The sequence below is a fragment of the Sesamum indicum genome, linkage group LG7, assembly GCF_000512975.1.
Source record: "Sesamum indicum cultivar Zhongzhi No. 13 linkage group LG7, S_indicum_v1.0, whole genome shotgun sequence".
NCBI classification, from domain to species: domain Eukaryota; kingdom Viridiplantae; phylum Streptophyta; class Magnoliopsida; order Lamiales; family Pedaliaceae; genus Sesamum; species Sesamum indicum.
This window is the reverse complement of record NC_026151.1, coordinates 9,665,595-9,691,920: the sequence shown is the minus strand read 5'-3', so window position 1 is coordinate 9,691,920 and position 26,326 is coordinate 9,665,595. Positions and strand designations below refer to the sequence as shown.

Sequence of the window (26,326 nt, the reverse complement as noted above, 5' to 3'; positions counted from 1 at the left end):
TCGAATTGTGATGGCTATATCTAGTTTGCTGCTGGTCGCTCTACGACGTACTTTCTCGTGCTTTACAGAGTTCTTCAGAATTGCATTTTATAATCGATAATGTTGGTTATGTTTTCAAGTTTTTCTTCTGCGTCTGCCTTTTTATTTTTTTTGGTTTTCAGTGGTGTGGGCACAACCAACAGAAATGTCCAGCAGCAAATTCTAAATACAATAATGTGTTTTGATATTTTGATTTAAATTTTTCTTTTCCCCTTGGTTTCCTCATCAACATCTATGATCCAAACATAGCATAGCATGTAATTATTTGTTACCATGAAGGAAGTAATTAGCTTGCCTAAGAACCCCATCCAAATGCCAAACAATTTGAGCAACCCCCTTTAAAAGCAGATACGAAAGAGTAACAGAGATCTCAAAGGCAACCATGTCTGATCACAATAATATCCATTTACATTAGTTCAGCTGTTGAGATTGATAGCATTACTGCGTATACAAAGGATTAAACAAGAAAATGGCAATTGAAATGGTCATCTTGCTATGATCCGTCTCTTTCATGTAAATTTCCTCCTATGTTCTGAGAAATTTCATTTAAGCATACCACAGTCAATTCATTGATAGAATTTCATATAAATAGAAATAAATTACTTCATGGACACCAATATTTCATCCGATTCATCGATCCTTTCCATCAAGTCAACTTCATTGCTGCAAAGGATTCAGCTACTTCCATTGCAGCTTCAACACGAGACACATCACTTCCCTGGAAGAGGGAAAATGTTAGCAACTTCCTATGAGAAGCAAAAACTGCAAAGCAGAGCATCCTACTCTAACAATTCATAAGATGCTGCAAGCATGAACTGCCATAGCTATATGCGTGGACACAAAGGGACATGTACAGAAAAATGAGAGGCCTCTCAGTACTTATATAAACCGACGTATCATGGCTAGCCCCTAAAAGCACTACACTTGGAACATTTAATATTGTCAACTTTCGTGCTGTAGCTGATATTTCTTAAATCGCTTCCTGAATAATTTCCACAGCAAAATTGCACAAGAATGCAACTGAATAATCAGACCCGCTAAAGGTTCAAAATTTGAATATCCAGATATTGTCAACTATTTTAATCTTTTCTTTTTCATAATCCCTTTCACAGCTGAACTGCAAAAAGATGCAAAAGCACCTAATAGATATGACTCACTCTCAAGGAAACGAATGTGAACTCTTTGGGTATTGAATCCAACCAGATCCTTTTACCGTAACAATCTTGACCACTTCATCTAATCACTCAGCTTATTCAATAGCATGATTACTATTGGGGCAGTGTACTCTTGGTTATTTGATGCAAAGAACACATTCCCTTGATAAGTGATAACACAGATTCGTATTTAACAGGAAATTGAAGTGGCAGTTGCTCACCTGGCCCTGAGCAAGACCCCCTTTTCCTCCACCACCCTTTCCACTAATCAACTCCAGAACTTTTTTCAACCATTCTGTTACATTTAGTTGCTTGTACTTGCCATCTTTCTCTGGTACACCAGCACATATAAAAGCCTTGTTCACTTGGTCATCTTTGCTAATGACCATAACTGCCATCCCCTATTTTTCAAGCAAAGCAATCAAACATAATTAAGGCAGTTTCAGAAAACTTGTTGCAACACTAGTGCGAAGAAGCTAATAATTATAGAGTAGGAAGTGACTGAAAACCTTCTGCTCCATGACTTTGACAACTGCCTCCCGGATGGCAGCAGTATCTCCACCAACATCAACAAGTGAAATACAGTAAGCCTTTCCATTTGAGGAAGCACCTTCGGCCATTTGGAGAGCAACTTCTGTAGCTTTCTTCATATGCTCTTCAGCAATCTTCTTTTTGGCTTTTATCACTTGGCTCTGACAGAAACAATGTAAGAGAAAGAACAAATATTATTTGCTCGACAGTATGCAAATCAAGATGCAATAAAGAATTTCCCAGGGCCCAAATTAACAAGATCTATCTTTGGTTCCAACTTCCACCGTCTTGAGGTATGGTGGCCATTATATCTTGAGAATGAAATGCATTCATATCTTCGTATATGTGGAACACTTTCAGAACATTTGACTAAAATGTTCCAATTCTGTAGAAGGGATATCCACATAGAGTCGAGCACTTTTAATCATAATATACAATTTCACAGATCTCGAGTAGATCCATGTATAACTAATTTCTCGGCCGAGCCATAGTACATAAAATCTCTATTAAACTTCTGGACGGAATCATACAAGCAGTAAAAGAGTACCTGAAGCACAGAGATTTTGGCCTTCAGATCGGCTTTCTTTGCAGAAGGGATAGCTGCTCCTTCAATACGACTATTTAAAGAAGTAACTTTCTGAAACCAGTGAAGGCAAATGTAGCTTATTATATTTGGGGGCACAAGATATCAACACATATTTTATACCCAAATACATAAAAGGAAAGGGAGCAGTCATCAACATTTAGTCCTACCAACAGACAGCAGTTTACAAAAATTTCAAATCTGAAAAAACAAACACCTGCTCAAGAACGCTTCCTTCAGCATTAGATGCTTCATTTACTTCTTGCTCAAGTAAGGAGGCCAGGTCCAAGGCTTTGAAAGCACAATCCGTCGTCACTGCAGTAACTCTACGGATCCCTTTAGCAATTCCTTCCTCTGACAAGAGCGCAAAGGCTTTGGCTTCCCTTGTATTTGAGATATGTGTTCCTGAATAAGCACAATGACTTTGTTACCCCAAGATAAACAGTCCCCCAGGAAGCAATTGATTTCCATGATATTTACCCCCACAGAGCTCAGCAGAGATTGATAGCCATTCTTCATTTTCAGGATCTTCAAGTAAATCCTCCACTTTGCGACCGATTGACACAACCCGAACAGGGTCAGGATATACCTATGTAAACCGAGACAAGCGATGGATGTAAAGACTTGCAGACAGTAGAAAAATCCCGCAAAATTTTCTAAGGTACGGCTACACATTAAATGCATAATAACTTCTAGAAGCTAACCTCCCCGAAAACAGCTCTTAGACCATTGATACGCTTTGCATCACCCAGCCTGGTCTCCTTTGAGAAGACATCCAGTTCCGCCCGAATTTGTTCATTTACAATTGATTCAATTTTCCTTAGCTCCTCAGGCTTGACAGGCTTCCCTGTTTAAAATTCCAAGATTTATTAGTTTCTCATGAGTATGCTGTATGCCCAACAATCAACAATCATCTCACCATGAGAAAAGTCATATCTCAATTTTTCAGGAAGAACAATGGAACCTTTCTGGTCAACATGATTACCAAGGACCTCCTGCACTTTTTCCAATACATTTTAAGGTTAAACTTTAAAAATACAAAAATTCTACAAGACTGGGAGCTTACAGTATTCTGTTTACGAGCATTACCCTTAGAGCAAAATTTAACATGTGTGTGCAGGTATGATTAGGAGCAATCAGCTTCCGTCTATCATAGTCGACCTGCTCAGACACAATAACAGAACTACTTACTGAGACAGCAAACAGCAACTAACACTGAATACCGACTGATTGGGCAGATATATGCAAGCACGAGATAAGCTATCACCTTACAAATCACTTTATCGCCAACAAACAGTCTGCCAGTCTTTCCAGTAAAAGAACCAATATGGAGAACAAATCCACCATAGATCTGAACATTACTCACTTCAAAAACTCCATAGCGGCCTTCAATAGATCCAGTGTCATATATCTACAAGCCAAAATAATGTGAGTCAATCTAGCAGGCGGAAGAGCTTTGACATTTACACAAGCTAAAATATGGAATATAGTAGAACATAAACTATTCCTTCCCATACATGGAGAAAAATTCACTAAGATTCATATGCAACAGAAATAATCTATTAAAACTACCATAACTTGGAAGAGCGCACCAAGAATCAAGAATGTTTGGTACAATTGGTGCTCAGCTTACACACCCCACATATTAGCAGTCTAACTCTTGGATAACAGTTGCACAGCTATAGCAAAGATAGCAAAAACCTCTACAACAATGGATCTTCCAAACCCACTTCAAGTCACAATGAATAATAAACCAATCTTAGGGTAACCAGCTCCAACAACTCACATTTTCTTTCACTTGATTCTTCCTCCTAGAAATTATATTGAGTAGTAATAGAATATTTTGAGGCCAACTTATGTGTCTCAGCCAATTACCTCATTTAGTTCATCAACCGCAATGATGAGTTAAGTAGAAGACAGAAACTAAATACATAGCATTTATGACAACCAGTGAATGCATTTCAGATAGATATCGGTGCACATGGCTACCTGACCACCTTGCTCGGCATAAAAGCTAGTAGTTTCAAGGATTATGCCAACTTCTTCACCGGGAGCAAGACTTTCGAGGAATTCGCTTCCTGTGTAAACAGCTTTTATCACGCTTGTATGATCCTAGTATCATCACAAGAATGAAAGCATCATCAAGCTTCTTCTGATAATCAATTTTATGTCTGATATAACAAGGAAATATCCAATTTAGATATAAAAAGATCTAGCAAAACACAGTTACATTTTCATGCATGCATAAAGACATGTATATCTACGCATGAGTGCAAGCTTAACCAAAATCCACCATCTGAATACCCATGTTCTAACCAAAACACCAAACGGCAGCACTAAAGAGAATAGAGAGTGAGAGATAGCGAGAGGAGATGACGAGGAATCCATTTCCAGGAGAACAAATCCAACCTCACAGCAAAACAATAAAAAACCGCATACATAATTAAAACAATAGTTAATATGCTATACAGAACCAGGCTTGAAGACATGCAACTAGATATGTTGTATTAAAAACACCTATTCCGATTTCAAGCCTGTTAAAGCTTTATCAACAAAGACAACTGAGTTTGTGGATCACACAAACTTACATGATGCAGCCTTAACCGAGCTTGTTAATCAAGAGATATAGCAGGTGATTAGGGCATAGGAAGAAGTTAAAAAGACAACAGGCTGCCAGATGATAAAGAAGAAGAACATGGATGTATCCTATGCGGACCTAACAAAAGCTTCAAAAGAGGCTTACACCAGAGTGTTCTTTCCACCTCCTGCGAGCTATCTTAGGTATCTGTTTATTATATAATGCTGTGGTACGCTTGCTGTCATATAATCAGTCTGATTCAATTTCTAATAGTCATTGGCCACATGTAGAGTAACTCCATAATAAACCCGTTATTTTCAAGTTATATATGCCAGCTATATAATATAGGCTTTCAGCAATTCAGGGTACTTCCAAACAGTGACAGATTGCAAAAGCCAAGAAGAGGAAGAATGAAAACAGAAAAATAAAGTAATTCAAAAGCCATCTCAAATCCCAAATAAAGAACGAATTTTGAACAGTTCCAATAAAACCTGCTTTTTCTATTTCAATTTTTTTAATAATACTTTGCAATTTCAATCAAACATATATTCTATCATACAAACAACTGATATGTTCAGGAAATTTGATAGAGCAATCCCCAATTGTTTACTAGAGGTCAGCCAATCAAAAATCAGGAGAGGAAATCTGTTACAAAGAATTTAGGAATTTGTGATTAAATGTCTCTGTGGCCCACAAAATAGCGGAATGCAAGAAAAGCAACCATATAAGCAACAAATGGGGAAAGGTTTCATTGCATTATACTATCCTCCAACAAGACTCCAACAGCCTAGGCACAAACCTGCATAGGTATTGCAGAAAACCAAAAGGTGTGGCCTCTATTTAATCAACCCTCAGATTCATCAGATGCATGTAACTTGCATATTATTTTGCATAATCAAGAACATAGGCAGAACAAAGAACAGGATCATCTCCGAAAAACAAGACAAAAGAGAAAAACACACAAGGCGATGGGATTATATGGGAGGAAGAGAAAACAACATTTATGGGCTCAAACCAAAATCATAAAACAAGCCTTATTAGTATGATGAGCACCTGGGTCCGACTGAGGATTTTTGTATCACATTGACTAAGGTCAATGAGATTGGTTTCTTACTTCACGCTCATCCAAGATAAATGACAAAAACACATCCCAGATATATAACAAAAAGATAACCTCATAGAGATATGTCCACCAAAATACAAACCTGAAACCAAGTAAATTTGAAGGAGTCATCTGTGGCAGCAACCCCTTTCTTGTGCAATGAGGCTGTAGCATCAGCATCCATGCCAATAGTACCACCAGCTTGCTACGTAATTTACATTGGAAACTCCAAGACTTTAGCATAACCATATTCACAGGAAAAAAAAAAGCATCTAAAGTTTGAATAGCATATATTAAAATTATTCTTCATGCATCAATGTCAAGGATTAAACACTCTGAAGTCTGAACAGGGGAAATATTTTAAGTCTATTTACATCCATATAACCACACATCTCATCACCTTATTCTGAGCATTCCTTGATCTTTCCCTGGCTTTATCCATTGCTACGTTGAAGCCTTCAACATCAACAGACAAGCCTCTTTCTTCCGCCATCAGCTGATTCACATAAGTAGTTAGTGAACATTAAGAACAAAAAAATTACATTTCATGCAAAAAGATGGTTACAGTCACCTGAGTTAGATCCAAAGGAAATCCATAGGTGTCCCACAATTCAAATGCATCCTGAAAAAAGTGGGAAATTGCAATAAGAGGCTAAATATCGGTGGGGCTTGATGCGACCAAAGAATTCAAGGCTCAGTAGATTACGAAGTAATTATTGCAGGATTTCACAATTTTGCAACAGTTCTACCTTTTCAACTAAAATTCAGTTCATATGGTGAGATGGCAGGATGGGTATAGAATTGGGTGTCATACATGAAAGTTATGTTGCTCGATAGAGAACAAGCAAAGCAAAGAGTTCTCTTTTTAATATTGAGTTTCTTATTACTCGTTACAAGTGATTCTTTTCCTTGCATCAAGCTGCTCTGGATAGATTGCTCTCAGGGTGAAATGGGGCTTCCATGCTAGGCTTTACAACATATAACTAAATATTATTGGTCGGCCCTATCCATCAAGTTGCTATAAAGATCCTCTTATTACTGAATTAGGTCATAAAGTCTAAAGCAGCATGCTTTGACTTGTTTCCACAGGCAACTAAACAATAAAAAATTCTTGATTCAGTCTTAAGACTTTAGGGTGGCTAAACTGTGCAATTGATAATTGACAATTGAAAATCTATGGAAATGAATAATAATATGCTTGAAACATATAATGTTTAGCATTCACAACAGACAACAGAAAAAAAGCATCACATATTTTGCAATATAATAAAGCTGAAGACAACAGAAACTAGCTAACCACTTGCCTGTCCACTAAGAATCCCCCCTTGGACCTCTTGAGCAGCCTTCTTGAATTTCTCAATTCCCTGAAGGAGAACACCAATTTATCAGGTTCTTTATTTTCTGAATAGGGATTAATTCTACATCAAAAGGGTGATGTCCACATACTTTAGTCAATGTCCTGCCAAAGCTGGCCTCTTCATCAGCAATAATCTCCCTGATCTTTACATCATGTTCTTTTAGCTCAGGAAAAACATCACCCATGACCTCCACCACAACTTCTACCAGCCTGTTTACAGAATATTATTATCATTTAAAAGACAGTAGACAAAATTAATCCTCTATTTTTTAACAAAAAGATAACAAGCCCAGAATTATGCTACAATGGAGCAGGAAAGAAAACAGTGCAAATCAAGCAAAGTAATTGTTTAGTGGACAAGTACAGTACAGTGACAAATCATAGGAAAGTATATAAGTTAACAATCATACCCACTGAAGAAGCCTTGCGGTGCCTTTAGGACTTCAGTACCATATCTCACAGCCCGGCGAAGAATGCGCCTCAACACATACTCACGCCCCTCATTACCTGCAAATTATCATATATACATCAAAATCCAAAAGAAGGTACACAAACCTCATTCATGTATGCAAGAGACGGATAGGGAGATGCATCACGTGAAACAAAAGAAAGCTGCTGTATGCGACATGCAACTAGTTGAACTCCAAGATTGGATTGTATAAGGAAGAACAAAAAACTCAAACTGAGAGTCTCAGACATACCATTGATTGAATGACTACAACAAGAAGCTTTACAGCACTATCAAATACAGTATAGTCGGCTCTACACATTTTGCATATTATAAGTGACATCTGTAGAATTACGTGCATTGAATTGATCACAGTAACAACAGTAACTCACCTGGGCAAGAACCATCAGCAATCGCAAATGAAATTGTTCTAATGTGGTCAGCTACAACCCTGTAAGCCATGTCAACTTTGTCCACGTCGTCAGATCCAACTTTGCCTGAGTATGGCCGGGCTTTAGTTGCCTACAAAGACCAAAACCTACTCAGAGAACATAAACACCTTTGTAGAAACCAGAACCAAAATTATGGATGCTTTTAGAATGTTTTCCGATTTTCTAATTTCGTCAAAACAGGTTATATATCCATAGCATTGAAAGGCACAAAATTTCTTTTGTTCTTAAAACAATTATTAAGCCTGAAAGCAATCTAGTTTATCCAAAATCCAATTAATCCTGACATACCAGTTGTATTGCCTCGAATATGGGCATGAATACATCAGTATCATAATTGCTCATCTTATTCTGAAGAATAGAAGTTAATCTCTCAAAACCCATTCCAGTGTCGACATGCTTTGCAGGTAGAGATTTTAATGAGCCATCGGATTCCCTGTTAAACTGTGACAACCAGACAATTCAGCAATTGACACCATAAGCAACTTATAGGACATATGACAGCACAAGAATGAAGCATTTACCTGGATAAACACAAGATTCCATATCTCGATCACTGTAGGATCATCATTGTTCACACGGGATGCAACATCACGACCACCAATTCTATCAAAATGAATTTCAGTGCAGGGTCCACAAGGTCCAGTATCTCCCATCTCCCAAAAATTGTCCTGTCCAAAACATAATGAGTATTATAAACAAAGAATATAGGGGGGCGGGGGGAGAAGACGTGGATTAGATGTCTTTTAGATTGCCCGCTAAACTGAATGAAACCACCGGAGCTATTGAACATACAAATAAGCATATGAATCCTTGCACAAGAATACAAATATATATATATATATATAAAGTTCACAAGCCTCCATTCAGCAAACAGTATTTTCCGTCTTTCTGTTTATTCTTTTCATATACTGCCTATCTTCATGACATGGTCCAGGTTGTGACATGATCATTGTCTCCAACCACTACTTTTTAAGTGTCTTGTTTAGCCAGAATTTCGCCCAAAAAGTTCATCTCCATGAAATGCCTACACTTTATTCAAGATGCTACCTCGGATTTCACCAAAAAACTTCATCTAATTCAGATCACCACTAAAATAATCCAGGTGCTGTGATCACAGACCATAATTGAGTAGCTGAAATGTTATGTGTGTATACATATATGCATAGAGAGAGAGACACACAGCACACAGTGGGGATAGGAGTGGGAGATGAAAGTGATCGTACTTTACAGCCAAAAGGCAAGACGCGATTGGCCAAGTTTCTCATCACCACCAAAATAGGTGGCATAAATCCGATCGCTTGGCAATTTGTAGACCTAGAAGGAGTTAGACAAACATAAGGTAAACCAAAAAATATTGGAAGAAGATCATATTTCATCCCAGCATTTCGGCTGAAAACAGTAAGCATCAGGGAACTTGCCTCAGTAAGAAGCTCCCATGCCCATTGAATGGCCTCATTCTTGAAATAATCCCCAAAAGACCAATTCCCAAGCATCTCAAAGAAGGTGTGATGGTAAGTGTCCTTGCCCACATCATCAAGATCGTTGTGTTTGCCACCAGCACGAATACACTTCTGAGTGTTGCAAGCACGTCTGAGTTTGCTCAGCTCAGTGTTCGGATCAGCAGTGCCCAAGAAGATGGGTTTGAACTGGTTCATACCTGCCCAAATACACATCACAATCAAATAGCGAACATCAGTAACAAGAACCCGTATCAATAAACCAAAAACCTTTCAGAACTGCAACAGACACACCAATTCAACTTAATATAAATTTCACGAATTCCATTTAGACGAGCCAGCTATATGAACCAAAGTACACAAGCCGAGAAATTCTTCCATAAAAAGGAGAGACACAAAGGCATAATGAATTTCAAATTGCAAAAAAGGGGGGAAAACGAGGGGCTGAGAGTTACCAGCATTGGCAAAGAGAAGAGTGGGATCATTATAAGGAACAACGGGACTTGATTTCCAATTAACATGGGCTTTATCCTGGAAGAACTTGATGAAGGTTTCTCTAACCCGGGTGGCCGGCCACTCGCACTCAGTCGGCTGAGACCCCATGAAGGGCGGAGATAATGATGCTGATGCTTGTATTGAATCAGTGCTGCTACTATGGAAATGAGCTGACAGGAAACGCGCAAAGCTCCGGAGCGGCTCGGCGACCGCCAAGAAGCGATAAGGCGGAGACGAAGGTGGAGGCGGCGGAGGAGATACTTGTAGACTGCGGAACGGCAACGCCAATAGGGAAATGCTCCAACTGCTACCTTTGAAGTGGTAAACCCTCATCCATCCCCTAACCTCCCCCACCAACGCATCTCTATATATTTTATATTATATCATATGATAATGTATATGTGTGTGTTGTGTGTTATGGCAAGATTTGACCAATTTTTATTTTTCCAAATTTAATAAAATAAAATAAATAATAATAATAATAATAAGTTGGATTTTAAATTAAATATTTCCAAATTCGAGTTACACCACTAATTATTATATTTGATTTATTATTTTTTAAGAAAAATATTACCGTCGCTTTAGATTAATTATAAAATATTTTTCAAATATAATTATGGTTAATTTTGGATGTGGCTTATTTCATTATATCTTTGACAGCATGGGTTGATTTTATGTGATATTTGAATATAAATTTTAAATAAGAACTTTAATAAATATTTTTGAATAATTTCATATTGAACCTATTTAAAATCCACGATAATACATATAAAAAAAGAATATTTAAAAATTTAAAATACTGTACAATATAACTTCAAATCCACATTGTATACGAAACACAATAAAAATTTCTTAATAACTTTACTCAAATAATCAATAGTTTATATTTTTGTTTTATTTGATATTCGTTTATGTTGATTTATTTATGCAAATATAGTTTATTTTAATAATATATGTGTGTGTGTGCGCGCGTGTGAAGTAGCATTAGATGTTTATGCCCAAGGCGAAGCAAACGAGAGTATAAGATAAAGGCTTCTAGCTTACAAGAGGTGAGAGGCGGATAGAATTATACAATATATTAATGCTATTTGAAAGAGTATGTGATTTGTCGTGAAACAATACCTAGGTTGATTTTTCATAAAAGGATAATAATTATGTGCGATTATTATACACAAGGGCATCATGCATGAGATTTGTGATAGGCTTGATACATGCGTCAATTGAATTATGCCTAAAAAAGTAGGGACTGTTTACTGGCAACATTGGTGCATACGAATGACATTGAGTTTTTTAATATGGATAAGTTTGTTTTGTTATAGGCGACGGAAGAAGGAATCAATGAAGTCCAATTTGCATTTGGATAAATTTACGGGATAAAATTTTCAGACAAAATTTTACTTTGCGTCCTGTAACTATAGGGTTGTTGTATTTTTCATCCTTTATGTTTAATAAAACGCATTTAATCCTGTAAATTTTGAAACTTTTGACATATTTAATTTTGTATCTGTTGACTAAACATATTTAGTTATGTATGTATTTTTTAGTAAAACTGAACTAGTCATTTATGTTTAACAAGTATGACATTGTTAATCCTTTTGTGTCAGGATAAGTGAGATATGTTACCGGATAAAAGACGCATGTTTTCATGTGTTACATATGACATTATTTTCATATCCCAAATCCCCAATTAGTCACAAACAGAGGTTGCCCTAATTTTCCCTTGCATTCCCAAAACCCCGCCCTGATTTTCCAAATTCCTCGAATGATTACTGATACAAAAACACAAAAAAAAGTCCACAATATGTTCGAATGTGGGCAATCTTGTGAAAACAACATAAGAAAACTGATTTCAAAAATATAATCAGGGAGGGGATTTAGGAGAAAATCACCAATTATCAAACAAAAAACTAAGTCATTTCAAATATCCTTGCATAATTTGTGCGTTTTCGAACATACAATTTTAGGGGATTTCAGGAGTAGAATTAGAGAGGGATTTGGAAGAAACATTAGGATTTGTAAGAAGAAATTAAAAATTTTGGGAGAAAATTAGGGTTTGGGATGTTGAGAATGTGTGTGTTTTTCTTGTGAGAAATAACATTAAGTGAAAACCCAACAAGTTGTGCATGCATTTCCCTAAACTATTTTCGGCCACCGTTTTTCTTTTTCAGAAACAAAAGGACTAATAGTGTCATTATTAAGCATATGTTTTATTAAAATACATACATGACTAAATCTGTTTAGTCAATATTTACATGATTAAATATGTCAAAAATTCCAAACAAACTGGATCAAATATATTTATTAAAAAGATAAATGATGAAAAATATATCAACCCTACAGTTACAAGACGAAAAGTGAAATTGCCAAAAACTCACGGTGCCCTTTGCCTACCTTTTATCATTCTAGTGGAGAATCGTGTCAATGTAGAGTGAACAGAAGAGAAGAAGAGCCTCATCTAGAATCGCACACGGAAGAGTTTTTCATTTTAATTATAAAATAAAGTTAATTAATTATTTATATATTTTTCGAGCCTAAACAAGAAGAATTAATAGAGCAAATTTTGAGGTATTTACAGGTTTAAACTGTCGCAATATGAAAGTTTAACTTGACACAAAGTGTAAGAAAATTTAAAACCCATATATAAGGTTCTAAAAAATTGTGAGATAAACGAATAAATTTAATTAAGGTTATCAATTTTGATGCAAAATCATAGGAATTTGAAACCCTAATTATATGCTATTTACAGCCTAATAAATTTGAATGAAACTCAATCTTAATTTATTGATTGCTACATTTAAGGCATTCAATTTTTTTACTTTTTGGAAATAAGAGAACAACTAATAAGATTTTTAATAGCCCTATGCATGGAAAATTGAATAATTAAAATATGGTAATATAATTAATAATTAATACTGATGTTCTAACTTAAATTAAAAAAATAGTTATTAACTTATTGCATTATTAATCAATAACCAGCTATTCAATATTAGTTGATATGTGTGGGTGTTTGATAAATTGCTATTTTTTTTCATATAAAGTTAATCTGCTTATTTGCAATATCAGATAAGCTAAATTGCGTTAAATCCAAAAATAAAAAAAAAAATATTCCTTTATATATGTATAGATAGATTAAGCGAGTCATGCCCATTATCTATATCATGTATTAAATATGAGGAGATTATAATAACTGGATTTTATAAAAGATTATTTTAGCGCATACATTTTGCGTGCGAATAGTACCGTTCTTAATTACACGAATTACTGGTTTGTGGTATACTTCACACGTGTCCATAACTATTTAAAACTATTGAAAACAAAAAAATTATAAGTATAGTTGTAATATATTATGGTGAGCAAATATCAAAAAAGAAAAATTGCATTAAACCAAAAAATAAAAAAAAAAATATTCCTTTATATATGTATAGATAGATTAAGCGAGTCATGCCCATTATCTATATCATGTATTAAATATGAGGAGATTATAATAACTGGATTTTATAAAAGATTATTTTAGCGCATACATTTTGCGTGCGAATAGTACCGTTCTTAATTACACGAATTACTGGTTTGTGGTATACTTCACACGTGTCCATAACTATTTAAAACTATTGAAAACAAAAAAATTATAAGTATAGTTGTAATATATTATGGTGAGAAAAAAATGACTGAAAATGTATAAAAGAAAGAAAAAACAACTACTGAAAGGTGATTATGCAGATCAGAAATAGGTGCGATACCAAAAGACCAGTCTCCTTTAGTGTAAGAGTACAGATAAATATATGTTTTTATATAATTTTATTTACTCAATAAATTATATATAAAATAAGATAATTATATGATGTATTGGATATATATATGTAGAGAGAGAGAGAGAGAGATACATAAAAATAGTTAAAAGAAATAAAGTGGTGAATACCAATAATGCCCCTCCCTACTTTAGAGATGAGAATATATTCCAATTGTTTGGACAGGCAATAAATAGGATGCACGCGAGGCAAGTCACGTGCCTCGGCCACCACACGTCGTCCATGGGATGGGCTGCACAAGTCACGCAATCTTGCAGCTGACACGAAAAAGCTTACCCATCCCCTACGGCTACGGACCCCTCCCCCCCCCCCCCCCCGCCTACTATCAATGAATAATTATGTCATTATAATAAAATCAAGGATTCCACCCTCGTTAATATGTGACATATTATTCAATTTTAATAATATATATTGTTTCATTTTAATTCGTAGTTGTTAAATTTATATAATTACTTAATATTAATATTTAGTATATAATTATTAAAATAGTTGATAGGTATAAATATTTAAAATTTTGTGATTATAATTGATTCACTCAAAAACTAATAGTCCATCGCTTTCATTTAAAAAACTAATAATAATCCTGTCAACGAGGCATTAGTCGATTTGTAAGAATGAGGCATCATAATCATAAAATTGTAGGTTTAAATTGCACAAATGCGGGTGTGTGTCTACTTCTGTAGTAATTTCTTATTTTATTGTATTATTTATTTAGATTATCGATATGTTGAATTATTTATTGAATTTAAATATAAATAATGGCGATAATTTACATACTATGTATATATATAAAAAAAAAACTAATGACAACCTAATTATTAAAATTAAGAGGAAATGGTAAAAGTGCGTATTTGCTTTACGTTCGACTTAATTGCTTCTTTTTCTCTTGAAAAAATCAATTACACATATTTTTCACTTCTCACATGTCCCACATAAATATCTGTACTGATCTTTTATCATGTTTTAATATCACATTGGTTTATAATTGATATGCATCTCTTGTAAAAAGATAAATAAATAAGTACATTAAGTTATAATTCAAAGGTGCAATATATACCATATACACAACAACGAAACAAAAACTTTTTTATCCAAAAAGTATACGTTACTAAATGTCCATACTATTCGTTACTGAAGCACAGTTAAAGCGTATGTACAATAACTTTTTTTTTTTCATTTTTTAATTAAATAAATAAATACAGTTTTATATTAAAGGTGCGTTGGATTGATACTATATACAATTATTATTAGGGATTACACTGTTCTTCCCAAGAATTTGATAAAATTATATATAAATTCTTTATTATTTAGAAAATTACATATAACACCCGTAAAATAAATTATTGTCTAACAAATAAATAATTCATTAATCAAAATTAATAAAATTTTGCGATATCAACAACAACAAAAAATATTATATGTACTATTGACTAACATATTACTAATTTATTACTTATCAAATAAATATTTTATAACCAAATTATATTTATACGTTTTCACACGCTAATACATGTGAATATATATATATATTACCTTTATAAGGGTAATTTGATTAGAAAAATATTTATTTGATCTGTAATAAGTCAGTAATAAATATATTGGAAGTATATATGAATTTTTTATTAATTTTTTTAATTAATATCAATAAATTCGATAAATTTTAACTGACGAATAGTTTATTTGTTAGATTTAAATAATTTTAGGAATACTATACATTAGTTTCTACACTATATAAAATTTACATATAATCATATCAAACATCAAGAAAAAGACGATGGGGTTATACCTTGTTATTATTAAATGTTGAGAGGCATTTTTCACTATATATAATAATGGCTTGACAATTAATTTAGGTAAATAGTATTTTTTTCTCGTTCTCACATCACAATAATAAGTAATAAGATAAATTATAATGGGCTTTGCTGAAATTTATTATAATTTTAATTTTTTAATTATTTTAAAAATTATAAATATTTTTTAAATTCAATAACTTTTTATAAATACTTTTGTAATGGGATATTATAAAAATGTATTTGTAAGACGTTTTTTAATTTTAAAAAATATTTATAATTATAAAAAATATCATAATAGCTGGTCGTAATTTGGCCGAAAAAATAATAAATAGAAGAAGAAAAAAGGGAAGGAGAAAGAGAGGTGGAAATATAAGGAGAGACAGTGTAATATCTGTATTATGTATGTATAGAGAGAGAAAGGAAAATATATATAGAGAGAGGAAAAACTTGAAACTCAACACCCACAGCAAAAACCATCAGGGCCAGGTCTCTCTTATACATACATACATACAAAACTCTCCCCATCTCCTTCCTCGTCTTCTTAATTTCCTCCAAAACCTTCTCGCCTAAATTCTGCAAGGTTTTTTCTGGGGATTTTTCCCCCCTTCAGATCCTTTTTGTAATTAATTAATATATATGTAGTATAGTGAATGAATTTCCGATTTATCCAGTACATGCTTTGTAATTAGAATCCTAATTTCCGTGTTGATTCCTTGAGTAATTAATCTGGAGATAGTGATAGAGGGGAATAATTGCATTTTCTGCATTTGATTATTTCTTCACACATGGTTTTTCTCGTTTTTGTGTTTTTAAATAGTAATTGGGAGATTAATGATTGATCGACCGGCGGGCAAGTAGCACATGAATAAGCGCAGGGAGCGAACCCTCCAAGACCTCTGCGATGTCACTCCCACTTTATCCAAGCCCCAGGTGTGTTTGGTCCCCGTTTTAGCATACTCTATTAGGGTTCAGTTGATTCCTCCCTTTTTATTGATTTTAAATATGTTTTTCAGTTTTCTGCATGTTCGATTATTTGTCTAAATTTCAGTTCTTAATTGATTTTATTGGGGAAATTGATTTTTGAGAGTGGTGAACTTGCAGACTTATACTATGCCTTCATCCGCAATAGGTCGATTAGAGGATTTATCTGTAAATTATAAATGTATGTTTCAGTTGCTTGCGTCACCTATTTTGCATCTTTGTAAATTTGATGAATATAGAAGCTCTTATGTGATACTGAGGGAGCTTTAGCGGATTTATGTTAATGTTACTCTAGGGTTGTGTGAGTTACATGGTGCAAGCTTCTGAAGATTCTGTGTGTTTTATTGTACTGTTTTGTGCTTCTCAGATTACCCCAGTATTGAGCGGAAACTTTAGGATGCAAGGGCCAGTTGATGAAGCAAATCGTGACTTGTTGACCCATATGGTGAGATAAATATCCGGGTAATCACTGCTGTTATTTCTTATTCTTTTCCTCTTACTCTATTTTACGCATGCTCGCTAACCTTTCTCATTCATACATTTTGATTAATAGAAGGAGCCTTTTCTTTTCAGATTGATTGATTCTAATTAGATGATTAGAAAGAGGGAAACATGGGGCATTGGACGGATGAGGGAAAATAATAGGGAGGAGGCAATTTTTTTTTTGGTTTATTTCAGCTCTATTATGAATAAATAAAACGAGCTTGCTTTGGTTTATTCCGATATATAAAAGAGGAAATGAGAAGAAAGAATATTCTCATTGTCTCTAGAATTATAGGAAATTGGCCAGCAGTGTATTATGAAAACCTGCTGTCTTAATTTTTCAATCTTTGTATGAAGTTAATTGTATAGTTCTTCTCCAATGTCTGTTGCCTTCCCTTCTGGTGACCCATCATTGGAAACAAAGATATGTCATAGGATCATTGTCACAATTGATATTTTCATAGATCCCGTGCGAATTTACTCCTACTTTACTTGATGCAAGTGGAGGTTTTTGAAAAACCACTTATTCGTTTTGAATTTATATTTGTTTTGTGAAAGAAGGTAATAATACATTTCATTTTACAAAACTCGTACCTGATGGTCTAAGGAGCACAGGTGTGCAGCACCAATAATGATTATGTAAAAATGGTCCATTGTCACCATGATACTAGGACTCTCGTAGCACACCTCTTGACCAGTTATTTGTCGTGGAAAAGTCATCACACAAGAGTCTATCTGCTAACTATTTACACTTCAATATATTGCAATCTAGTATTCATTATGTTCCTTTGGACATGTACCACATACCATGTGATAAACAAGTAGTCATTTTTTGTCATCATGTCTTCGTTTCTCTTTTGCGTCTCAAATCTTGAGTTAAGAAGTGAAGAGAAGTGGTTACCAAGCGTTGGTCCGCAAGAATATGGCTATAAAAGAAAATTATGAAATTGTACATGCTTCTGCTACTAATAGTATTGGTCTAATTTCATGGTAGTGTGTTGCTGCCAAACTTGCATTTTTGGTATTGTAAGTGCATTAGGGTATGCAGTAGAGTAAAATAGACAACTTTGGAGAAACTGATTCTATCTAGTCATGCTGACGAGATCACAATGTGGTGAAGAATGGGCAACAGATAAAGGTCTTACAAGATATTAGGAGGATAATACTTAACTTGGTTTTGTTTACATTGTTTCATCCCTTCCTCTTTGGGTTAGAGCAGACCATTTAGTTGCTGGATGAGCCATATTAATGATCCGTTCGATCGTCTATCTGTTGAGAGATCATCATATGGATGCTGGTGTTTAGAGATCTTAATGTATTTCATTATTATGCTCAACTATCTGAGAATAGCTAAATGAATTATTTGGTGAGAGGTCGTATTAACCATTGCAACTTGCGAGAGCTCATTTGGTTTCCCCAATCTTGTAAAGTGAATTTGGGAATAATTCTATTAGTTCAGTTGTCATACGGGATTGTGCCTTCTCTGATCCGTGTCTTTGGATGGTGATAAATACAGTTTAAGTGCCTTATTTTTTCTTTTTATACTTGATGCTGATGAAATGCTGCACCTTGTTTATTCTTTCCAGCAACCGCTTCAGCTAAAGCTGATGGTTATAATGCGTGTGCCCTGTCGGAGCCTACTCTATATATGTGGCTTGCTTTATTTTTCTTAACTTCTCTAATTGATGAAAGACTTATTCTATTGTCATTAGCCTCTAGTTACTCCTGCCTCTAGTTACTCCTCTTTTTTTATGCATTATTCAACTAATTATTTACTTTTATTGGTTAGGTGAAACCTGAAAATAGCAAGGGCTTCAGTAGTTGTTGTGATAGAAGCCAAAAGGTTGAGTATACAGGGAAATCTGGGACATGTAACGTGTGCTCTGCACCTTGCTCATCTTGCTTTCATGTCAATAAGGTTCTTCTGGGATCGACTGATGAATCTGCTGGAGAAACCTGTGCCGAGAATACTGAAATTGGGCAACTAAGTGTACTGAGCGCTGTGGCAGGCATGAACTCAACTTCTGATTCTTTCTCTGAGAATGCAGTAGGTAAGGCATCCTCGAGGACTTCCCATGCATCTGCATCAGATGACAGTGTGGTGCACTCAAAGTCTGAGAGTCGAAGAGTTCCAGAAGGGCATGATGATTGCTTGTCATGTGTCAGTGGAACTGATGAGCATGCAAATAAAAAATCTGATACTGAGGACAGTAAGATATATAATAATCTGAACAAATGTAGTGGAGAAAGTTCTGACAAGGTGCTTCATAGTAGCTCACAACAAACTGGACTAAATTCACAAAATCCAGATTCTGTGGGAGTTCCTTTTTCAAAATACACTGACGATGCTACTGACCTGCTGAAGGGTCAGAATGCTTTTTCTCAAGCTTCAAATGAAAAATACCTGTCACATGAACCGAAACCAAGGGCTGTTACGGATAATAAGCAGTCTGATATAAAGGATGAACCGTTGGAGGGCTCAACTGAACACTTGGATTCATCGTTGCCTAGAGGTGTAGCATCTGATATTGTTTCTGGTGATCCTCCTCCTACCGTTCTTAATTCTGTGAAAAAAGATGATGAGATGGAGGTGGAAGTTCATCCAGTTGATGAGACTGATGACTCGGATATGGTGGAGCATGATGTAAGAATTTGATTCTTTCTTGTCTGGTGGAAAATTTTACTGCATCCTATTTCATATAATTCTAGAATCTGGTAAATCAGTATGTCTTTCTTATACTAATTCTAACTACACTACCACAGTAACAAATTGCTTATATTCTTGAAAATCTCTCCAGTAATCTTGATAGTTCATTGAGAAAAAGAATTTCAAGTATGTTTCTTATGTTCTCTTTGGTGATGGACATCCCCTTGAATATCTGATAAAGAGAAAAATACGTCCCAGTCTTATTTGAATCAAGTAACAGTAGATTCTTGAACTTAAAGACCATTTAACGCATAAACAGTATAGTTTTGGTACAATTGTCACATTTTCATTACATATCTGATTTATCATTTAAAGTTCATTTCGATTTGCTATCCTGAATTGAATATAGTTGATTTGAATTATCCTCAGACTTCTTATGAATTTTATTATGAAAAAAGATTTGTCTCAATATTTCCTTAATTTCCAAGAAAAATGTATCCCAAATTTCTAGGTTTGATGTTTGTACCTGAATCTAGATGTTGCAATTGTTTTGATAATATTGCTAGCCTCATTTGAAGTGATATTTTGACCAGCTTGTTGCTTTAGAATGATTTATCAAAACATGATGATGCTTGTACATTTTGAAAAGGTTGATCTTAGACCTTGAAGATGTAGAAATTTATGATGATATTTGATTTTTATAAGTAATTGTACTTCTTGAAAGGGTTGATGTTGATTTTAAACTTGGAAGATATATAGTTGTTAATAAGCAAGCTATTTTATCTTCAATGATCATCTCATTCTAAATCAATTTTTTTTGTGACCAAAGTACTGATTGAAGCTTTTCTTCTGTTGGAAAGGTGAAAGTTTGTGATATATGTGGAGATGCAGGGAGGGAGGATTTGCTTGCTATCTGTTGTCGGTGCAGTGATGGGGCAGAACACACGTAAGCCTTAAATTTTTTTGGAGTTGTTGTGCATGCAGTTTGCATATATCTGGATCCACAATGATGACCACCACTTCTCTGTCTCAGTTATTGCATGCGGGAAATGATGGAAAAAGTCCCTGAAGGTGAATGGCTGTGTGAAGAATGCAAGACTATGGATCAGGAGGGAGTTGGAAGGCAAGAAAAGAATGGAGGAATGGATGAAAATGAGAAAAATAACTCCTCTGGTCAAGCAAGTAGTGAATATGTAAATGGTTCTGATGTTGAGGGACCCAGAACAAAAGGTTATATGAGAATTCCGTGTAAAAGGCATAGAGATGATGCTGATTCTGAAGTTTCTTCTATAGCAAAGAAGCCAGCACTTGAGCCAACAGTTAGGTCACCAAAGACCTCTAGTTCTAGCAAACTAGCTGCGCTTTCCCGTGAAAATTCTTTGAAGTACACGGATAAGGGTAGACTGCAGTCTTCGCACCATTCTTCTTCAGACACAGTTCCAGTTAATGATACGACCGAATCAGCAAGCTCCGCTTCAAATCTACGAGTGAATACTTCTCGAGGTTATATTGTGTGCCTTTTACATTGTCTTACTATATGCGACATTGATGGAGATTTTTTCTGACTTCTTAAGTTAGTGTATGCACTGATCTGGGTTTTGTCCTGACAAACATCTTAGTGGTTGTGTTGCAGTTATCAACAAATTCTTCCTATTCTGCAGGTACTTTCTCGAAGTCAAAGTCATTTAATTCTCTGAATTCAAAACCAAAGGTCAAGCTTGTAGATCAAGTTGTTATTCAGAGGCAGAAATCAGCTAAGGAACATGGCTCTTTTCGGCTTAAGGAGGGTGTTGTCAGAGCGATAGGCAAATCTATGTCATTTAAATGTACAAACTCCATGCGGTCTGAATCAAAACTAAAGATGCTGTCTCCTAGACCAACTCACAGCCAAGACAGTAAAAGTACAAAACAGAGGACTCCATTTGAACGCCATCACTCATTCAAAGCTGAACTTCCATCCGCTAATCCAATAATGGGTACTTCTATGAGTTCTACATCAAGAATTGAAAAAAAACAAGCATCTCGTGCAGAGTCTTCTTCGCTTGCTACCGTTGCTAACCACCATGACATGAAGCCTGTACAAACTGATGGTAGATCAGCAGCGTTAACAAGATCATCCGGTCTTGCAGCTCGAAGGACTGCAGAGTTATCCAGCTCTCAAGGTACAGTTGGATTCAGCGTTCCATATTGGTCCATGATACAGATTTTGTCGTTTTAACTGTTATTATTGTTGCTTCAAAAACTTCTATTTTTGTGCGTGGGCAGGTGAATTTAAGAGACCATCAGTGTATGGTAATCATGGGGTTTCTTCTGCCGGTGGAGTTAATAATATTGAACAAAAATCTAATCGGACTAGCCTGAAGGAGGATGCTGCCAGTTCTGTTGTTGCTGACAGGCCACCGTTAAGTGCTAGTGAAGTTCTACCCGATGGATCACCTAGGCCTGGGGATTTAACAAGTTCTGGTGAGCGGATGAAGGAATATTCTAGTAGCCGCTTTGGGCAATCATCTGTAAAGTCTTTAAGAGATGAAAGTGATAACCTTAAAGCAGCTATAGAGGCTGCTGTTCTGAGAAAGCCAGGAGTGTACCGAAAGCATAGAGCTCTCGGCCAATCTGATGAGTCATCCATTTCAAGTGTGGCTTGTGAAGTAGCTTCTCATCACGATCATATTTCAAGTTCTGCTGGAAACAAGAAATTGGCTTCCAACGCAGAGCTGTCTGAGGTATCCCGGAATTCGACCCCTGATCATCTTAAACAGGAAACTATCAGTAGTGTGAAGCAGTCCTTGCTGGTTCCTGTAGAGGGACTTCCTTTTGGAGCACGAGATGGTGTCCATAATGGCCCTTTCTCAAGGGATGTGTTCAGTAATGCTCCAGCAGCAGTGCCTGCCTTTTTGAAATACTTAGCAATTCCAGAGCACGAACATATATGGCAGTATGGACTTATTTTCGCTAGTATTTTATTTTAAAATTATTACTGCTTCTCCATTTTGGTAGTCTGCTGTATTTGGTCTCTAAAACTTGTAATGCTTACATATTTGCTTTATGTGCAGGGGAAGTTTTGAGATCTGTCGAAGTGACGAAACTTTTGATTCATGGGATGGAATCCAAGCTCATTTATCAACATCTGCATCGCCGAAAGTTATTAAGGCTGTAAACAAGTTTAAAAGCAGAATTGTCCTCTATGAAGTGCCTCGCAAAAGTACTTGGCCAATACAGTTTCAGGAATGTGGTGTTAGAGAAGATAATATAGCCCTGTTCTTTTTCGCTAAAGATCTTGAGAGGTAATTTTGTGAAACTTTTTACTCCACTATGTCTTGAGAGGTAATTTTATGAAACTTTTCACCCCATCACTACTATGAATTTTTAGTTATTCGTTTTCTATTGCTATTTCTTCTGTTGAAGAGTTGACATCTTGTTAATGCTACAGCTATGAAAAGATTTATAAAGTTTTGCTGGATAATATGATGAAGAAAGACCTTGCTCTCAGAGGAAATGTCAATGGTGTTGAGCTCCTCATATTTGCTTCCAATCAGCTTCCTGATAAATCCCAGCGTAAGTGGAGTTTTGTCATATAGTAATCAGACCTTTTCCCTGTTTGAAACCTCTCAATTTCTTCTTGTACGATGACCCTTTTTGAATGTGAATATTGTCATTGTTATTGAATCAAATGGTCTTGAACTTCACGCTCTCATAAGGTACCTGTTACGAGCACTTTACTATGATGTGAATTGAAGTTGTTAGCTAGTTGAAAATTTTGGTATATCCATTTGAACCGTGTCAGAAGTGAACGACACAGAGCGAAAGCTATTTAGGCTGCCTGCCTACCATGGAACACCTTTCAAATGGCCATAGACAGAAATTTATGCTACTTGCTAAAATTGGGTAAAGATGCTGGTTGAACTTTGATTATCCAATGGTTATCTATTTGATGCGTGATGAATATTCAAGTGATTTGATAGTTTATAATTTAGGCCTTCTAGTATTGTTTCATGCTGCCAGCGATGATGCAATGCATTTATCTTGTCATTTACATGCAGGCTGGAATATGTTATTCTTCCTTTGGGGTGTCTTTAGAGGAAAGAAGGAAAGTTGCCTGCAAAAGATGCCCGAGTCCTTAAACCAATGTTGTGCTCCTCGGGATATACCCCCACCTATAATGTCCTTGCCTGAGAATAGATGCTCACTTGGACCTATCACTGAGGATTTACTTGCGAGCGAAGATGCATCTCCCGTGCTTGACATGCCTGCTTCAGAAGAGTTACGGAATCTATTGTCTTCTAGAGCTGTTGCCAGTGTATCATCTTTGGATTCGCTGAATCATAGACCGAATCCTAGTTCCACAGTGGCAGGAGAAAGTGAGAGCACTAAACAATGCCAAGAACGGGTACTGCCCATTCCTTTCACATATACATTTGAGGATATTTTTGTTTAGGTGTACTAAATTGCTTGTGTGATTAAAGTGAGAGTTCTGTAAAGGTGTATCTTCCCACATTTGTGTAATTTATCCTAATTGGTGATGCAAAGGGAGTGCTGAAATTTATAGGGTCTGCAAGTGTGATTCTACTTAATGATGTGAAGCAACAGCGATGCTTGTTTTAGTTTTTTATAGATTTCTACTTGCCCCTGCATTTTGGGCTTTCTGCAATACTAACTTATTTCATGCTGTACCGAATCAAGGAGATTGGTATCAGATCATCTCACCTGGAAATTTTCTTCATCCCTTTGTCTCCTGGTGTTATTTTCATCTCTATTTGTCTATTTGGGTCTTTTTTGCATTACCCCTTTATTTCAGTTAATTGCCATTCTTGAGTGAGCATTGGCACATTAAGAATTTGGGGTTTAAGCGGCATAATCCATATGGCTCAGTTTTTTAGGTTCTCTATTTTTCTGCTTGAATAAATTGCTTACAGGTTGAACATGTAGAGAACAAAAGCCACACCTCATGCTCTGTCTGCATAAGAATGGCTGTAATGTTTGTTGCAATAAGAGTATGTGAATCTGCAGTTAAAAGTTCCTGTTTCGTTTATTAATAATAGAGTTTGCAGTCTAGTAGTTCTTAGTTTGGCTTACGTGGTTTTCTTCATGATTTCCTGAACTTCTCGGATGGTGCAATAAGTGATGGCTTTTGGCCATTCTTTTCCGTTTGAAATGCTGCTGTTCAAATTTTTGTTTTTTTTTGTAGATGTCCTTACTAAAAAAAACAGCATCCTGTTTATCAGATATCATTAGTGTGGTATCAGAAGTCTGAATTGATATGGCAAGTTTCTGGATGTTTTTTGACTAGGGATTGGGCTTTATGCCTTAGTTTCTTTAAAATGGTATCTGTTACCTTGTCTGCCTTTAAACTGTGGTAGCTTGATGCATGTCTGTCATAAGTGTTACCAGTTCAAGTCTTAGGCATTTGTGTTTATCACTTTTCCTGTTTGTGGAGTAATTACTTTCTCGAGCTTGATGTTTATGAAGATCTTGTCTGCTGAGCTGAAATTTTTTGAAGATGTTATTCTGCTGGCATCCCATGGCATTCTGATAATTCAAATGTACACTATTGCCTGTAGGAAGGAGGTATCAGTTCCAGCTGCAGTCCTCACCTTCCTGTTAGAAGTTCTAGTTGTTCTGGAAGGGAACAAATGATGCATGATACTCGCCTACTTGATAGACAGCAGTCATCGCATCATTCCAGCAAGTCTGTTGCGGGTGAGCTTAAGGAAGGCACAGGTGAAGGAACTCTTTTGGATAAGAGTAGTAAGATATGTAATCAAAATCAAGTGAAGTTAAGTGTGGATGCTGGAGATCTATCCACGGGTGGAGAAACTCCTTTGGAGGATCATCAGGAAACCAGAGACCTGAATGTGGAGCACAGGAGATGGCCTTTTAACAACGACAGTATGCATCCTGCATCGCCTGTGGTGCCTCGAACGCTTTATGCTGGCACTAGCAAAGTGCCCCTTAGGAATGATGACGCACGTAATGAGACATGTGGAGTACTTGAAAAAGTGAGTAGAGACAGATTAATTTTACTCGCTTTTATAAATTTGATAATTGAAACAGTTCTTGTATGGTTTTGTGTCACAGATCAATCATGTGCCTTCTGGCTCCTACGCACTGCATAATCGACATCAGGAAGTTTGTGTTGAGACTCTCATACCCGGATTTAATGAACATGCTGAAAGACGTTTCTTCCCAATAGAACAGCCTGTGAAGGGCGTACAATCTGCTGATGGATCCACGCCCTGGAAAATGCATCAGTTAGAACCAGATCGACTTAATGATAGAGCACCAAATCTTGAGCTTGCTCTAGGGGCTGATATAAAACCCTTGTCTTTGGGCACCCGGTCGGTGTTGGTTAGTAAAGTGGACCAGACAGTAAATGAGGAACATATTCGGGAAGAGGCAAGGAGCAAGACAGAAGATGATGAG

At 35.8% G+C, this 26,326-nt stretch overlaps 2 protein-coding genes across 2 annotated transcripts in view; one reads left to right on the top strand and one right to left on the bottom strand.

Moving 5' to 3' along the window:
* Positions 406-10,565, bottom strand: LOC105166846 (alanine--tRNA ligase). Its single transcript, XM_011086336.2, is given in 24 exon segments — positions 406-757; positions 1,415-1,594; positions 1,703-1,885; positions 2,272-2,361; positions 2,525-2,712; positions 2,788-2,896; positions 3,012-3,154; positions 3,227-3,302; positions 3,397-3,468; positions 3,575-3,718; positions 4,297-4,419; positions 6,091-6,192; positions 6,388-6,483; positions 6,559-6,609; positions 7,292-7,351; positions 7,434-7,554; positions 7,755-7,851; positions 8,185-8,314; positions 8,533-8,685; positions 8,766-8,912; positions 9,468-9,495; positions 9,497-9,558; positions 9,663-9,901; positions 10,157-10,565. Coding segments are annotated over 24 exon segments (3,039 nt in total). The 5' UTR covers positions 10,530-10,565; the 3' UTR covers positions 406-685.
* The window catches only part of LOC105166844, a gene marked incomplete in the record, with an annotated part of 10,864 nt that continues 733 nt past the window's right edge, over positions 16,196-26,326 (top strand). Inside the window, 13 exon segments of the mRNA XM_011086335.2 lie at positions 16,196-16,375; positions 16,613-16,725; positions 17,144-17,221; positions 19,049-19,903; positions 20,767-20,852; positions 20,940-21,409; positions 21,568-22,068; positions 22,172-22,841; positions 22,960-23,190; positions 23,337-23,461; positions 23,947-24,293; positions 25,465-25,902; positions 25,982-26,324. Of these exon segments, the coding sequence (XP_011084637.1) occupies positions 16,657-16,725; positions 17,144-17,221; positions 19,049-19,903; positions 20,767-20,852; positions 20,940-21,409; positions 21,568-22,068; positions 22,172-22,841; positions 22,960-23,190; positions 23,337-23,461; positions 23,947-24,293; positions 25,465-25,902; positions 25,982-26,324 (4,213 nt within the window).